This window comes from Sinohyriopsis cumingii, chromosome 7 (genome assembly GCF_028554795.1).
Source record: "Sinohyriopsis cumingii isolate HCF-2022 chromosome 7, ASM2855479v2, whole genome shotgun sequence".
NCBI lineage: Eukaryota > Metazoa > Mollusca > Bivalvia > Unionida > Unionidae > Sinohyriopsis > Sinohyriopsis cumingii.
In genome coordinates this window covers 5,333,398-5,351,235 of record NC_142967.1, presented here as the reverse complement: position 1 = coordinate 5,351,235, position 17,838 = coordinate 5,333,398, and the positions used below count along the sequence as shown (strand labels likewise).

The 17,838-nt window shown below is 37.7% G+C and overlaps 1 protein-coding gene across 4 annotated transcripts in view; it reads left to right on the top strand.

The window, feature by feature from the left end:
* LOC149794671 (5-hydroxytryptamine receptor 4-like) overlaps positions 1–15,862 on the top strand; it is a 75,685-nt gene extending 59,823 nt beyond the window's left edge. For 3 of the 4 annotated variants that reach the window (XM_089964279.1, XM_089964278.1, XM_089964277.1), the window contains one exon: positions 13,331–15,862. In XM_089964279.1, the coding sequence (XP_089820405.1) occupies positions 13,598–14,884 (1,287 nt within the window). In that variant the 5' untranslated portion in view covers positions 13,331–13,597 and the 3' untranslated portion in view covers positions 14,885–15,862. The remainder of the gene's footprint in view (positions 1–13,330) is intronic. The other variant, XM_089964280.1, reaches the window with a different exon arrangement.
* The last annotated feature ends 1,976 nt before the right edge of the window (positions 15,863–17,838 follow it).

Below are 17,838 nucleotides of genomic sequence, written 5' to 3'. Positions count from 1 at the left end.
TGTCCTATTTCTACACTAACATTGTCTATTGAAGAAGTCTGTGCTAAAACAAAGTCAACATTTGTTTGGTTAAAAGTAATAATTGAACAATTCAGTTTAATAGGAAATATGAGTATTCTTTCAAACTTTAGCAACTGTTTCTAACGCAAGCACGCATCCACGCACGCTCGCACGCACACTTATACACACACACACACATACATACATCCATCCATCCATCCATCCATCCATACATACATACATACGTACATCCATGCATACATGCATACACGCACGCATGCATACATACATACATACATACATACATACATACATACATACAGACATACATATTACATACATACATACATACATGCAAAGGTCCTGCTGGTTGCCGTGGATAAAATCACATGCCTCTGTGTGTGTGTGTGTGTGTGTGTGTGTGCTTAAACTGCCTTATACATAGCCTAATATAGCTATAATAATTATACACATATAAAAGGACAGTTTAAGGGCAGTAATCACGATCTATCTATTTATCTATATATATATATATATATATATATATATATATATATATATATATATATATATATATATATTTATATTTATAATTCGGGTTCAAAGGACATACAAACACAGAGTAAGGATCCTACAACGGTATGTAAAATAAAGCTAAAATCTTCACAAACACTAAAAACCAGTGTTGCTTACAGTACCAAGTCCATAACTGACTAATCTAATACTCTGCTTTTGTTTTAGTAAGGGTTAGAGATAAGGGAAGATAAACAACAGAACCGACCTGTTGACAGTCTATGGTATCAAATAGCCATGATGCTGAGATTAATTAATGTTCTGGCCAACTGTCACTGCTAACAATTAGACTCTTCTAGAATTTGATATAGGCAGTGAGCGTGAAATCATACTTATAACAAATCCCTTCTTAAGAGAAAACTTTATGTTTTCGATACAATAATCTGTTGTAAAAAATAATTTGCTGGCTTGGTACATCAGTAAAACGATACAATTTGCATAAAGCTCACGTTACTACTAAAATGCATAAAGCTTAGAGTCACTGCTATTCACCTCTGTAAAAAAACAGTCTTGAATTCCATCAGTGTTCATCCAGAATAGGGCAAATTCAACATATTGGTTACCATTTATATGTCTATATCCGAATAAATTCCTTATTGTTCAAAAAAAGAGCACACTGAAGTTCGAAAAATCCAGGAATCTTGAGCTATTCCACTAGGTTTCTCAGTGCCTTTGAAGTGTACTAAGCACGCAAGTATCTTTTGTCGTTTAATTTCGGCATACTTCAGTTACATACGTAATAATCCATCTGCATTCCCATGTTGTTTGTCGCTCCTGTGCTTTATAATGAAGTTGTAAGACTTGAGTGCCAAACACCATCTAAGTAAACGCTGATTCTTGCTTTGCAAATGATTTAGCTATGTCAATGGGTTGTGGTCAGTCACGATTTCAAATGTTGTCCATGACAGGTAATACCTTAATGAATTAATTGCCTACACGATCACAAGACATTCGTTATCGATAGCTGTATATTTCTGCTCTCGCGGAAGAAGATTCCGGCTTAGATAGGCCACCGTATGTTCTTCACCGTCTGCACGATAAATTCCCTGATCAAATCCGGTGTAATAAGTATTGGGGTCTTAGTAAGAGCATATTTCGACATTTTAAAGGATCGGGCGGCGACATCTGTCCATACAAGTATTTTTTTTTCTTCCCTTCTGTGTCATGGAGGTTAATGGTACTGCTATTTCGGCAACGCTCTTAATGAATTGTCTGTAGTATCCAACCATTCCAAGAAATGAGCGTATTCCCTTTCTCGTTGTGGGTAATGCAAACTCACTCATTGCTTTAATTTTATTGTCGTCTGTTTCAATTTTTCGAACTCAAAACTTATGCCCGAGGCATTTGATCTCAGCTGCTCCAAACTCGCACCTTGACGGCTTTATTGTAAGGTCTTCCCGTATACGTTGCAGCAAGGCACGCAGATGTTCTATAAGTTCTGATCAAGTTTCGCTTGACACAATGAAGTTGTCGAAATATGCTGAGACTTTATGTAGTCCGGACACCAGTAAGTCGATGAGTCGGGCGAAACTGGCGGGTGCCGTTTTCATACCGAAGGGTATGACGTTAAATTCACAGAGCCCAAACGGAGTCACAAATACAGACCTTTGCCTCGATTCTTCAGCTAGAGAAACATGCCAGTAACCGTTAGTTAGATCTATCTGACTCAAGTAACTTCCATAACCAAACTTCTCAAATAGATCGTCCATTCGTGGGACTGGATACGAGTCGAATTAGGTGATACTAAACTTGCGATAATCTAAACATAGCCGAAGAGTTCCATCTTTCTTTTCAACTAATACACAATGCTAACTCCATGGACTGATTGAGGGCCGAATGAGGTCTTGCTCCAGCATTTCGTCCAATATTGCTTTCACATCTTTCCGTTGGGCGAAAGGCATTCTATATGGCCGTTGTTTAATCGGTGTCTCTGAAGTTGTCTTGATACTGTGAGTTAAGATGTTTGTTCGACCAAGCCTTGTTGTTAGGGCATCATGAAATTTGTTGCAAAGATTTATAATATCCTCTCGTTGCTCCTTCGACAAGTTGACCCCCCCCCCCCCCAGCTTAACACCAGCATCACCTTCACCTGCTCTTGGAGGAAAATCAATATCCACAACATCGTTCTCGTCTGCCTGCGTCGCCAGCAGAAGAGATTGTATCCACGCAGTAAGTTTACATGAAAAGTTACCGTACCGCGCCTACGGGGTACAGATACCTGGTGGTTAGCATCGCTTACCTTTCGGACCACACGATAAGGTCCCCGCCATTGTGCCTTCATCTTGGACGAACTTGATCGGATGAGAATAAGGACTTCATCCCCATCAGTGACATGATTTTCTTATGGCGACCCAACATATTATCTTTGACAAGATCCCCGATGTCAGCCAACTTCTCACGCATTTTCACAACATGTACCACAGTTGACTTCCTTTCATCCTCCTCTCCCGTAAACAAGACTTGTAAAATCTACATTGGCCCCAAAACTGGCCAACCATACAACATTTCAAAGGGTGCAAATCCAGTTTCCTCATGCGGGACTTCGCGGTATGCAAAGAACAAAAATGGTAACATCTCATTCCATTCATTCTTGTTGTCTGTACAGAACTTCCACAACATTGACTTCAACGTCCCTTTTAAACGTTCTACCTTTCCATTCACTTGTGGGTGATAAGACGTTGTTGTAACTCCACGGACACCCACTAGCTCATACAACTTTTTCAGTAAGGTGATCCCTTTGTTGATATGACCCTTGAAAAACCAAATCGTTAAAAAGCTCAATCAGTATTCTAGCTACACTCGTTGTCTCCATATCCTGCAAAGGAAAGGCTTCGGGATACCTCGCTGCATCATCAACCACCGTCAGAATGTATTTGTGTCCAGACTTCGTTCTAAATAACGGTCCTACAATATCCATTGCAATTTTTGAAAATGGTTCCGTTATCTCCGGTGGGAAAACCATTGGTGCTTTCTCACCTGCAGTCCGTTTTGCTGTCATCTGACATTCATGACACAATGTACAATATAGTTTTATAAGGGAAAACATTCCAGCCAAAAGAACGAATGGAGAATCCTCTCTTTTGTTTTCTCCAAACCCAAGTGACCTGCAAGGTGTCAATCGTGTGCCAGCTCGATTAGCAGTTTTCGTAATCTTGAAGGTGCAACAATTTGCACCCCTCCACGCGAATCATCACCATATTGCCATTTCCGCCGCAAAATATCATTCTCCCAGAAGAATGTGATTGGCTCCTCCTCAGCCTCTTCACGAGTACCAAATGGCTTTTCTCTAATTCTTTGCAGTGAAATATCCGCAACCTGTAGTTTGGACAACATGTCCGCATTCATTGCTGAAAGTTTGTTCACTTCAATGTCATCACATTGATCAGTATCTTCTGTCTCGATGCTGTTGTTGACAATTTCATTATTATCCTCTTCCTCACATTGGTCAGTATTCTCCACAGTCCTCTCATCGTCTATTCGTTTTACCATCGACCTCGTAACAACAAATGACCCTTTCTTGCTAAGTATATCCATCCACAATAGGGCTTCAGCTGCTAAATTTGAAACAAGACCTTCTTCGCTGGTCCCTTATAATTCGTAGTCTCCATATTTAACACTGTCAACTGTGCGGTAAATGGCTGAACCACTGCTCTGTATAATTTAACTTTGTGCCCCTCTACCTTGCAACTCTCGTCAATGAGATCTTCTCTTATCAAGGTCATATCGGAGCCAGTGTTCTTCACAAACATGATCTCGCGCCAATTTTCACATCCAGTTTCCGAAACAGTCCTTTCACCTATTGTTGGCTTGACAAAACAAGTTGCTGGATTGCCACGATGTTTCATGTCATCTGTTGGACAATATATTGCAATATGCCCCCATTGCTTGCATCGATAACACTGCCTATTCTTATGTTTGGACTGGTCATTCGTCGATGTTAGTTTCGCTTGCTGCTGTAAGTTCTGAATATTAGTCTTGTTACTGTTCATATTTAGATTCTGACGAAATCTATTCTTCTGCCTTTGCTGTTTTACATTGGTGGGGATATACTCTTCCACAGCCTCTAGAACTGCATTGAGTCATTGTTCATTCTAATCCAATGTAGCAAGGCTTTCAAGAAAAATTCCTCACGAAGACATACAATTGCGTCCCGATCCTCCAAGAAACGCTTTATATGCTGATCAATCCTGGCCATCAGACCAAGATAAGTCTCGCTGCTTTGCTTTCTTTCTTCATGCTCACCCACGCAGTCTCTTTCCAAAGCGATCAGTCAGTCCTTTCCTGAGTTCCAGGTAATCGACACAAGCTTGAGTTGCAAAATATCCAGCATCACCTCTCAAGGTTTAATACTTTCAATTCGTCAGACCACTTAGCATCTTTTGTAATTGATTCAACCTCTGCTAGGAAAGTTACAATGTCTTCTCCTCATTCATGGTCATATAATAATAATAATAATAATAATAATAATAATAATGAGGACTTTGTATAGCGCCTAATCTTTAGAAGCTCTAAGCGCTTCACAACATTAGACAACACCTATAAGATAAAAAACATATAATGATATGATTACAAAAAAACACCATGAAATTAGAAGAAAAAAATAACATGCTGAGAATATTTAAGGTAGGAAACATTATTAGGTCTTTAAGTTTGTTCTTGCAGTAAAAATAAGTGAGTTTTGAGAGCACTCTTGAATGGGATCACTGTGTCTTTGTGTCTAAGTTCAGTTGGCAATTCATTCCACGTTGCTGGACCCTGGTATGCAAAAGAACGCTGTCTATATGACTTTGTTTTCATAGTGTGAATAATGAGTATACGATTGTCAGAAGAGAAGCGTAATTATCTTGCTGGTGTGTACACGTGGGTGAGGTGGGATAGGTATGTTGGACTAGAGTCCGACAGTGAAACGTAGCACAGAGAACAAATTTTGTGTTTGATTCTGGGTCGAATAGATAGCCAGTGTAGGTACAGAGCGGCGGGGACGTGTGCTCTGATCGTGGTACTCTAAGTATGATCCGAGCAGCTGTGTTTTGAACTTTTTGAAGTTTCTGGAGCAGATATTGAGATGAACCAGACATAATTGATTTACAATAGTCCAGTCTTGAAAGTACTAATGAACACACAAGTGTTTTAGTGGCATCAACTGAAAGATATTTGAGAATTGAGCAGGTACGTGTCAGCTCAAGATATGCAGCCGTACATATGTTCATGACATGTTGGTGCAATGTGAGAGTACTGTCCACAGTAACACCTAGGTTTCGTACTGGTTGTGTGAATTTAATGTTGGTGCTACTGATATTTATTGTTTGAGGTAAAGGATGTGAATGAGAAAGTCTTGGTGTTATGATCAGAATGGCATCAGTTTTATCATCATTCATTTGCAGCATGTTACATGTCATCCATGATTTCACATCAGAAATGCACCTCTCTACACCTTGGACGGTAGAATCAACTTCAGTTGGGTGGCTAGATTTGTATATTTGGGTGTCATCAGCGTACAATTGGTGAGACACTGCATGATGATTTACGACACTTGAGAGCGACTGAGTGTATAAAATGATGAGAACAGGTTCAAGAGCAGACCCCTGTGGAACACCACAACATATATCAACTGGGCTGGAGTGTATTCCATTTGCAGACACAATTTGTGTCCTGTTGACCAAATAGGACTTGAACCACAGTAAGGCTGTATCATGAATGCCAAATACATTCCGGAGACGGTGAAGTAATATATCATGGTCTATTGTGTCAAATGCTGCAGACAAATCAAGGAGGGTGAGGACTATAATCTTTCCACTGTCCAACGCAGAGAGAATGTCATTAACTACTTTTAGAAGAGTAGTTTCAGTACTGTGGCAAGGACGATATGCAGATTGTACATTGCTAAAGGGACTGTGTGAATTCAGATGAGATACAAGCTGGGATAGAACAACCTTTTCTAAGATTTTTGGTATGAATGGGAGATTAGAAACTGTGTGGTAGTTCTTTAAATCGTTCTGGTTTAGTGTTGGTTTCTTCAGCAGAGGCTTTACAATGGCAGTTTTGAAAAATAATGGGAATGAGAGAGAGAGAGAGGTATTAATAACATCAGGTAGTGAAGGCTATACTGGATCTAAGCACTCAAGCAGCAGTGATGTTGGAATTGGATCAAGTTCACATGACTTTGGTGCACTCTTCATCACGATTGTACGTACGAAATCCATAGAGACAGGTTAAAATGCTGCTAATGGTTGCCGCTCAAATTCTGTATCCCAACTGTATGGTGACGACGAGTCAATTGAAATTGTGGTGTCAAGCTTATCTCTAATGGTTTGTACTTTGTCACGGAAGAAATTTGCAAACATGTCCGGAAGGTCGACTGGAGAGAAGGTAGTTGGAAGTTTTGTAGATTTGTTCCTTGACATTAGCTTGTTAGTAATCTCGAAGAGCTCTTTGCAGCTGGAACTTTCCATGATCTTAGTAGTGTAGTGGGCTGATTTCGCTGTATGGACTATATTTGTGACATTCTTCTTAGAGGCTTCTTAGATTTGCTTATGAATAGTGAGTCTGGTGGAAAGCCAAAGCCTCTCAGCTTTACGGCGGTCTCTTTTAGCAGTGCGAAGCTGGTCCCTAACACTGCTATACCATGGAGAACACTTTTGAATTAATATTCTGCACTTGGTAGCTGGGGCATGTTTGTCGAGCAATGAACGCAGGCAGTTATCGAGTTGTTCTGCGGTAGGAGGTAAGCAAGTTGTTAGGTTTGCTTGGATGTCGTGCATTAGTTTAGTTATATTTATCATACGAAGGTTTCTCTTAGCAGCTTTTAAAGTTGGAGGGTTATTGACTGATACGTCAAGATGGCATATAATGCAGAGGTGATCTGATGCAAGGTCATGGGATACCAGGGAGGACCGTAGAATGTTATCATCAGGTCTATGAAGAATCCAGTCTCAAATGTGACCATGTTTATGTGTGGGTTGGTTAACTGACTGTTTGAGGTGGAAAACAATGGAATGTATGAGTTTTGATGTGTTTGCTTTTCCGGGACAGTCAAAGAAAAGTCGAAATCTCCAAGAATAATCAGGTTGCCACCTATCGAATTTCCATACTCCAGGAGATTTGCAAACTGCTCCAAAAAGAGCGATTCAGCCAGCTTGTTTTTTCTACTAGGATGAGGGCGGTATAAGCAGAAAAAATGGACTCACCTTTGCTCCAGCGTGAGTGTGGTTTGGGCTATTTCAAACGATGCATGGTCGAAATTGAATGTTGTGGCGTGGTTAAGACGTTTGATCATGGAGTTCTTTGTGATGACAGCAATTCCACCTCCGCGAGAGTTACGGGCGAAAGACTTGATGGAGTAAGCAGTGGGTGTTAGATCCGCACACTTGGGCTCATCGCCTGATGTTTTTAGCCATGTTTCTGTCAGGAAAAAGACGTCAATATTAACTATTTCTGTACGCTTTTCCGGTGGTCCTACTGACTGGGCATTGAATAATGCAATACGCAGAGGTATCTCTTAGATAATTGACACAAAGGTGGACGAATTAATAGGGATTTGAATTAGATTATCTAAATTAACGGTCGAATTTTGTTAAAAAATTGTTGAGCCGAAATAAGGAAGGTAACTGGAATTCTTCTTCCTGTTCTACGCTGGCCAGCTTTGAAACAACGTTTCTTTTTTCGCTTCTGTTTACATTTAGGTAGTGATGAATGTAGTCCCAGTTCGTTTAGTCTAGCGCACAATGTTGTGTGGAGAGCCAAGGAATGATCATTTAAAGCAATATGCATGTAGCTTTACTTTAAATGGCACTGAAGATGTGTTTTTTCCGTCGCATTTTCTTGATGTTTTACTCTTTCTAACTCAATTTCCAAACGCGTCATTTCTAATCCTAATTTCTCTCTTTCCATTTCCCATTCAAACTCCTGCTGCCTTAACTTCAATTCTCTTTCATTTTCTTTGCATCAGGTTTTCGCTTTGTTTACCTGGGTGGTTGCATGTGCTCAAGGTTACGTTCCTCATTGTACTCAGGAATCTCAGTATCTGTAACTTCCATCAAATTATGTACTGCCGCTTTTCTTCCTGGTCGTCCCGAATCAACCGTTGCTCCCTCAACTTCGAGATCACCAGCAAGCTATATGTACGTATTGTAAGTTATATCACTGTTTTCACAGCCACTGGACTAGCTTTTCTTATCTACGAGTTTCTGGTTTAACGTGTACACTCGCTACGGTGGTACACACTTTGCACTTGGCAATGAACAACTAATTCACACAGAATTATAGGAATCCGTACCGCTGCCACAAAATGTTACATTCGGGTTGAAAGGTCACACAAACACAAAGTAAGGGTCCTACAACGTTATGTAAAATGAGGCTAAAATCTTCACAAAAACTAAAAACCAGTGTTGCTCACAGTACCAAGCCCATAACTGCCTGCTCTTACACTACTCTTGTTTTAGTAAGGGTTAGAGATAAGGTAAGAAGCAAGAAAAGAAGAAAAAAAACAGAACCGGACAGTTGACAATATCTGGTATCAAATATCACACGAGTCTGACGTTTTATCAATAAAGTACGGCGAAATCTCTGACAACATGAAATCACCTTATCGGTAATATAAATGAACACAAGGAGTGCAAGCGTGACCACAACCCTCCTTTCGATTAGACTTTTCTCACGCGTATTTTATCGCTTCACAATCGCAAGGAGACTGAAAAACTAAACGTATACATTCAAAAGACAGTGACGTACCAAAGCACAACTCTTGGACGACCATGTCATTATTCCAATCCGGCGAATTTAGCTTTATTTTCGCCGTTGCGGTCACAAATCCTTTCAATTAGAATCCACCAGACGGAAGTAGCCCATTCTACCACGGGCTGAATAACATGATGAAAGAAATTTCACAACATAAAATGTCTATCTTGCTTTTTATTTCAGATTGTATCAATTTATAATTTTATATAAATTTGCAGAACAGAAATATGTAGTTAAAGTATGTAGTTTATTGATAAGCATGCAGAATAAGCATTGGCAGGGGAAAGGCTTGGCTGTGCAGTCAAATATTATTCATTGATAACGACATATTTCCTTAATGTCTGGGAGCTTTATTACAAGTGTTCACTAAAATAGAATAATAACGGTTCGCACGTAAATTATGTGATTTAAGTGAATTTGCAGATTAAAATAGCAACGGTATGGTGCTGAATTTTTCGTATTTAATAGAGAACTGGAAACTCAACATTGAGTGTATGGAATAGGATTGAGGGATCATTGGGTTATATACTATGAATAAAATTGAAGTTACTTTGAGAACTTTCTAAGCAAACCATTATTACATGCGAGGGTAGTGTATTTATACAGAATTCCCCCGCATGTATCTTGCTGCATGATTATTTGGGTTATTATTATCAATACACACATGATATTGCCCCAAAACTTGATTCAGCCACTCCTCCCGCACCCCCCCCCCCTTTCTCTCTCTCTCTCGTCAGGGCCCTTTGATAAGGTTTCATGGATAAGATATGTAGTTACAGAGTTATTTCCCTTTACTGATAACAAAATTGCGCCACTTTAGTCAACTCTACAAAGAGACGAACTGTGACACCGATGAAAAGTGAGCAATTCAGCCGCTACTCTACCTAGAGTTCTCCACTCCACCCTCATGCCACTTCCATGTTGTGCCTTCTAAAATGTATTTATACAATATATGGGTTTACAATGCAAGTCTTGTTTCATCAATTATAACTAGCATGGAGTCACTTAAACCCGATTGATTTTTCCTTGTTCATCATCAATTAAGCAGGCGTGAGGGCACTTACATAAAAACTTAGTAATATATCACTTTCAGAAAGGCTGTTTCTCATTTTCATTCTATGATGTCATTTTTCCGACATATCGATTTGAATACTTCCGCTTCAATGTCTGCAGTCGAGAATTCTTTATTCATCATCCAAACTGAACAAACGGTGATTGATTCAGAGAATGTAAAATTTACCATAAAATGCATATCATGAATATCTATTGGAAACACAGGAAATCTGCCATTCCATAATTCCGCCTATACAGTTAACCGTATTTAAGTTTCAACTGCCACTTTCAAGCCGTTGTTGTGCGACTTTATATTTGGTAGTCTAGTATCGTGACCATTTTTCACCCATACTTCAGTCAATCGAACTACGTATGAATAGATCATATGACAGGGTACCCGACTGTAAGTTAGCTAGCTCATGGATGGATAGTAATACTTTTTTTTGAGGTGGGGCTGGGGTGTTATGACGTTTTCAGGGATTTTTCCCCAGACATTCTATTATTGAATAACTCGATAAAAGATTTGCTGTAAAGAATAGAATTTAATAACAGGTCTTTAGAAATGTCGTAAATTATTGTGCACTCCTATTTTATGGTTCCTTATAAATATTGTGAAGTCCACAAAATAAAGTTTCTGTAGAAACTGATATTGTTACTAAGAAAATAAAACCCCGTGGTGCTTGCTAAATCTATATATGATCTTATCTTAAAGGTTTTTTTTTAAATTAAAGAGTTCCCTATACAACTTTATCTAGTCAATAAATATTTACTTAACTTTATTTAATAAATGAAGGATATCGTCTTCATGGAAGGAAAATATATCTCTCATCGAGAAAATAATTTTCGAAATCTCAGGAATTTTATGGATAGTAGCGGTTAGTTGGTCCGTAAATTTATGACTTGTTTTCTTTATATTGCATTATGCGAGTTCCTTTTCGCATATTACACTTGTATTTTCTGTATCAGTGCTTTAGTGCTGAGTTCAAACTATAATTGGTGATTTTCATTACCAACATTTTTAAAATTATTTATGGATATGATGTATATAAATATCGTTTTAAGGATATTCTGTGCAAAACAAATGTCTCGTTAATTCGATTTTGAAGTGCCGTGAAGCATTAATAGAGGACATTACCCTAATACGAACGAAATTTATGAAAGGAGTAAGTTAGTATGTATCTTTTGCAAACCTTGGGGTGCACAAGATATTTTCAACTAGTTTCATAAATTTCATTAGAATATGAGAATGTGTTCATCGCCTGGCGTAAACGATTTTTTTAATTAGTAAATAAAATCACAAAATTGTATGGTGAAATTACGTTGAAAGAATTTAGCATGCCGCGGGTATTGAACTATTCCTAATATGACGTAATAACGTCATCTCTGAAAACAGCAAAACTGTGTCGTGAAAATACATTGAAGACGTTTAGCATGCCTACGGCATTAAATTATTCCTAAAATGACAACAATGAAGACAATGATGTCCTCATGTGTTATCATACATGTTTAATATACTTTCAATACGAAATGGGTTAATTATCAATATAATATAGCAGTCATTTGATATAAGTACATATATACAGTAATGTAATAAAGCGCAAGACTCACATTCCAAGATAATAGGGGCACCAAATAATGCTGCCATAAGCGTTGTACAGTCCGGTTTTAAGTGCAAATTTCGTCTTGCAGACCATCAAAGATTGGATACAAATTCACTCATCTGACAGCCCCCTGAATTAAATAACAAGTTTTGCTTTATGAAAAAGTAAATAAATAGAATTAGTTCATTTATTGCTAAATTTGTTTCATTTGCTTACGGCCTAAAGCGGAGGATTTTTTTCGTTTTGGTTTTGTTTTGTTTTTATTTTGGATTATTTGTACAAGAATACGTCTTCGATAACGATATCTAGGCCATAACAAATCCTTTTAGTCACATCGACATTATCAACACTCTCACAGTACAAGGGCTTAATACGAGTAACACCAGGAAATGTCCTTTTTTATTTTTTAACATTTTCATTATTCAGAAAGTGTGTCTTAATAATAAAGCTGACGTAGCCATTTGACTCGATAGCAGCTGAAATCACGAAACGAAAATTAAAAAATTGAAAATACCCCCATAATAAAAATGATATACATGGATGCGGGAGGTCGTGGGTTCGATTCCCGGCCGAGTTATACCAAAGACTTATAAAATGGTACTAACAGCCGCCTCTCTTGGCAGCTCTCAGCATTAGGAGGTTAGTGTTAGGACTGGTTGGCCTGGTGTCAGGATAATGTGACTGGGTGGGACATTATGCTATATGCTAGACATCACTATAAACTGCCACAATGCAGATATCGTAGCGATATGACTGAACAATTGTTAAAGCTACGTTAATAATCCAAATCACACACACACACACACACACAACACATACACATATTTTAGGACCTCGCCTGTCTCAGATAAAAACGATTTGAATCATACTAGGTGGTATAATTGATTTTCCGATTAATAATTTGCGTACTTTGTCTTAATGCAGTCTTTTGACAAACAGTCAGATAAAATGAATATATTAATAGGATTATCATCGGCGAGGGTTGGGTCTGTATAACAGACCGCTTATTCATACTTGACTCCAATTCCATTTTGTTTTTATTTCAGTTAAATATTATCACCAAAACTTATATAATAGTAGTACTGGTGTATCAGCAGCAACGTAATTTCTGGTTGTCGTTACAGCAACATCAATGTTGTTAGTAGTAGTAGTTTGTCAAAATTCTCACCCAGCTGTTTCTTTATAGTTGTATCAAGGTCTGATACGCTTGACTTCGCCACAGATATGCTTACCGGCACGTACTATGACTTAGTCAATCCGTACTATGCAGTTTGCGTCAGTTCCAATTAGTGGCAATTATAATAGGTTTATTGAATAATACTTTAGTAAAGTTTCCGCCTAGCTCACGTTATGTGTTTTCGTTTCAGAATAACAACATTGTCGTGAAACTCAGTGGCTAGACACAGAAAAGGAGTATTCAAGACTCTCACTGCTTTCCAGGAGGAGATTTCAACTCTGGATGACACGGATAAATAAGTTGACTGACATAATTTGTGTGATACAGCTAAAAACATATTTCTAATTGTGTAAAGAGAAGACGAAGCGAACATATTTTATGATTCCTTGTTCTCAAACTGGATACAATGACAATTACTGATACAAGCCACGATAAAAAAAACAGTCAATACTGATATATGTATATAGGTTCATTTGTGTTCCTTGCTGCTTCATGGGGACATACGATTGGTTTGGTTGTGGCCGAAATGTCATTTCTTCATAATTATACTTTGGACGTTCTGGACAACACTACATCCCAACTTGTTAGTTCTGGAACCGACCTTGTGAACAACAAATGTGCAGAGGTATGGGCGACAGCATCAGGGCCTCCACCTATGTATGGTGAATGGCAGCGTTACTTAATAGGCATCATTCTTTGTCTCTTCCCGGTATTAACTATTTTGGGGAACGGCCTTGTAATTTTGGCGGTGTTGACGCACAAACGATTGAAAACGGTTACTAATGTCTTTGTCGTTTCTCTTGCAGCTGCCGATATGCTAGTAGCCATATTTGTGATGCCTTTTGGAATCTACCTGCAGATGAACAATAAAGAGTGGTACCTCGGCCATTTATTCTGCCTTGTCACAACGAGTTTTGATGTTATGTTCACAACAACATCCATCTTCAATCTCTCATGCCTGGCAATAGACAGATACTTGGCTATCTGCCGACCTTTTCTTCATGAAAGACTGTCAAATAAAGTAGTTGCTGGGATGCTCGCCTTCTGTTGGATAGTACCCATGTTTATATCGTTTGTGCCTATCCTTAACAAATGGAATCTGATCGGTATAGAAAAATACGTTGACTGTTTATACGCGGACGAACACCATTGCGCCTTCGTAGTTAATATACCATACGCCATGGTCTGTTCTCTCATTGCGTTTTACATTCCAACAGTTTTTATATGTATATGCAATGTAAAGATATTCATGGCAGCCCGGAAACAAGCCCATCAGATTCGTTCACTAGAAATATCCGCCCATAAACATCATCGTAAAGGAAAGTTAAAACACGAGACAAAAGCTGCCAAAACTGTCGGCATCATCATGGGTTGTTTTTTTATTTGCTGGTTGCCATTCTTTGTGATGAATATAATTGACCCTTTAATAGGGTACAAAATCCCGTATACACCGTGGACTATAGCCTTATGGCTAGGATATATTAATTCAATGCTTAACCCGATTTTGTATTACACTTTCAATAGACATTACAAGCTGGCGTTCAAACGGATTCTTTCGTGTAAGCTGTGTCGAGGTATTAGCGAGTATGAAGACGACGTGGTACCCAGTCAAACAGCTCATTATTCTGATCTCAACCACTCGACTTCCACATCACTTCACCTCTTGACTAATTCTACATCAAATCATAGTGAATTGAAGGATGGTCATAATAAACACGATGGAGCGAATAATCACATGTTATGACCTCTGAATGGGATGTACTTTAAGTAACCGTGGTTCATATGTGTTTCAAGCGGATTTAGATGGGTTCGTGCACCTTCATAATGTGTTATGCGTAAATCCAACGTAATCTGTGATATTCAGTAACAACAATAATTTTATGTGCAAATAATTCAAATATTTCCGTAACTAGTCTTTAAAGTTTGGATATTTTTAGCAAATGATTAATTTAACAACGTTGTGCAAAATGGACGTACAAAAGAAATGTTAATATTATGCCTTAATTAACGATATTAATATATAATGTGTATGTGATATTTAGCTCATTACATAAAAACTATTTCGTTAATATTGCATATTGTCTCAACAGTATAAATAATATTTGATAGAACGGCCTTTCAGATAGGGAATGTATAAGAGTATTTTCTGTCAAGATTGATTTTTATATCAATGTATTTCACACTAAACAATAATTCTCTACTAATATTTGATTTTTGTTTCACCAACACATAAAATGGAATAGATGAGAACACTTTCTTTGCTTCATCATTGTTATTGTTGTCACATTAGGCTTCAAATTCTAAAATGTTTTGGGTATGAAACCCAAGACTGGCCCTTTGAACTTTTTCCTAAGTACTGATAAGCACGAGCTCTATGTCAACTTTGATCTTTCTAACAACAGTATTGCGGCGGACACTGTAGTTTGCGGTATCTAATACGATAAAAGGCTGCTGTGCAGGTAATTTCGGAATTTGTATACTGATATAAAAATCTGTTCATCGAATAAATTTATTGGTGAAAATAATTACTTAAATTACAAATTTAATGTTGTCTCACTTAGTGTTTTAACATTTTACTGAGTGGATGTGTTTACATAGTTGGAGGAAATGATATAAATACTGCTACTGCCGTTTGGGGAAGCAAGATCGGATTCATGCTATTTTTGTGCCACATTTTATATATCGTTTACTGCAGAATACAAACTATTTTTATTTACATTAATATTCGTTTACTTTTCGTTTGTTCTATGCATCCACCACCATCACTACCCAACCCGAACACAGCGAACATAAACGCTGATTGTTATTAGTGGTCTTGCATAGTGTGCACATTCATGGGGCACACAAACTGAGCCGGTAAAAAAGGATGGATGCTTTGCAATGTTTTTAATATAGTATATAATATTCCAACAATACTTTGACACAGCTTATTTACAAATTGATATGATAATTGATACGATAATACGAAGGTCAGTATTGCCTTTGCATAATCTGCTAGTTTTAGCTAGCAGGTTACAGGATAACTAATCATTTCAGTGATAATGTCCTGCATGCATGCATTATCGACACATACAATAATGATAAACACAGTATCGATACATACAGTATTGATACATACAGTATTGATACATACAATATTGATACATACAGTATTGGCACATACATTATTGATACATACAATATTGATACATACAGTATTGATACATACAGTATTGATACGTACATTATTGATTATACAACATTGATACATGCAGTACTGATGCACACATTTGATGCGCAATATTGGGACACTTGTCTAAAGTCACTAAACAGAATCCACATTCACGAAAGTACTGAAAAAGGACCCATTGTATGGTCTCTGTATGCATTCATACATCAAATATCATTATACCTATGCCTACAATATTTCCAGAAATGTAAAACCAAGCACTCATCATAATACTATTAAAAGAGCAAAGCAGTAGGTCACAGTGATTTATTCTATTTATTTTGCAAAACGACCTCAGTGATATCAACCAAAAGTTTTAGCAGTGCAAGTGATTAAAAGGTACTTGCATGAATTATTGTGATGTACGTTTCAGACTGAAAGCGTAAACACCATAGTCCATACCCTAATAGAAAAATGAGACCGCAAAATTGAACTAACAATGAAATTTTTAAATAATCGCAGGAGAAGGTTTTAGTGGTTAAGTTACAGTTCTAACTGTCACATACTTTAAGGAGACATTGGGCATCCTTATGATGTAATGGTTACAACATAATACAGATAAACATCGAGCACATGAAATGTAGACCATGGTGATGGCGTAGTTATATTCCCAGTGAAAGGGGTGGGGGAGGCGCATTTACGATGTAAAAACACTTTGTTCAAATGTTACATAGTCAATAGATGTCGCTACAAGCTAAAGCTTAGAAAACTAAACTTTATAAAACGTTGCACACAAAAATTCAACGTATTCAAAGATATATGAACTATGGGTTACTGTGACCTATTTTGGGTAAGGAGTAAGGTAGTTATATGGTTGGATACACATGGAATTTTGCAAAGAACACGTACAAGCCAACTGGATGCAAAAAAAAAAAACTGTATTTGCAAAACGAAGAGTTTTCAAATGAAACACCTTAAATCAGGATGTTTTTGGAATGCAGTAATATGTAAGGGCATTCATTGCAGAGCCCTTAAATATTTTAAACTAGAAGGATTTTGTTTTTCACAGCAAAAAAGTGTCTCCCTCTTCACACCATGGCAATGCCATTCTCTAATACTGGTACTTGATAAAAGGAAATGAAACCTCGTGCAAGGTGATATACACAAAAAATTTGTTTGAAGTGTGACTCCAATGTCCCCGATTTTGAAAGTCAAAGGGCATCACTTGCCTAGAAGGGGACGTATTTCACAATCGATATTTCTGGTATCATGTGACCAATCTTGATCTAATTTTTGATATATTGACCCTAAATAGATTTCCATGGTCACTAGTTGGCATGTCATTCAAAAAGGATTGTTATTCACTTGTGTGCAGGATACGTATATTGGAAACAAGTTGTGATGACAAAAGATATCTTTTAATGCTGATAGCAGCGTCAAATGTAGTGATAGTATTTACAGTGAATGCTATATACAAAGGCTGTATACTAGGCAACACAGATTTTATATTCTGTATGAACATGTGTAGTTGATATCGCGGTTAAATAAAA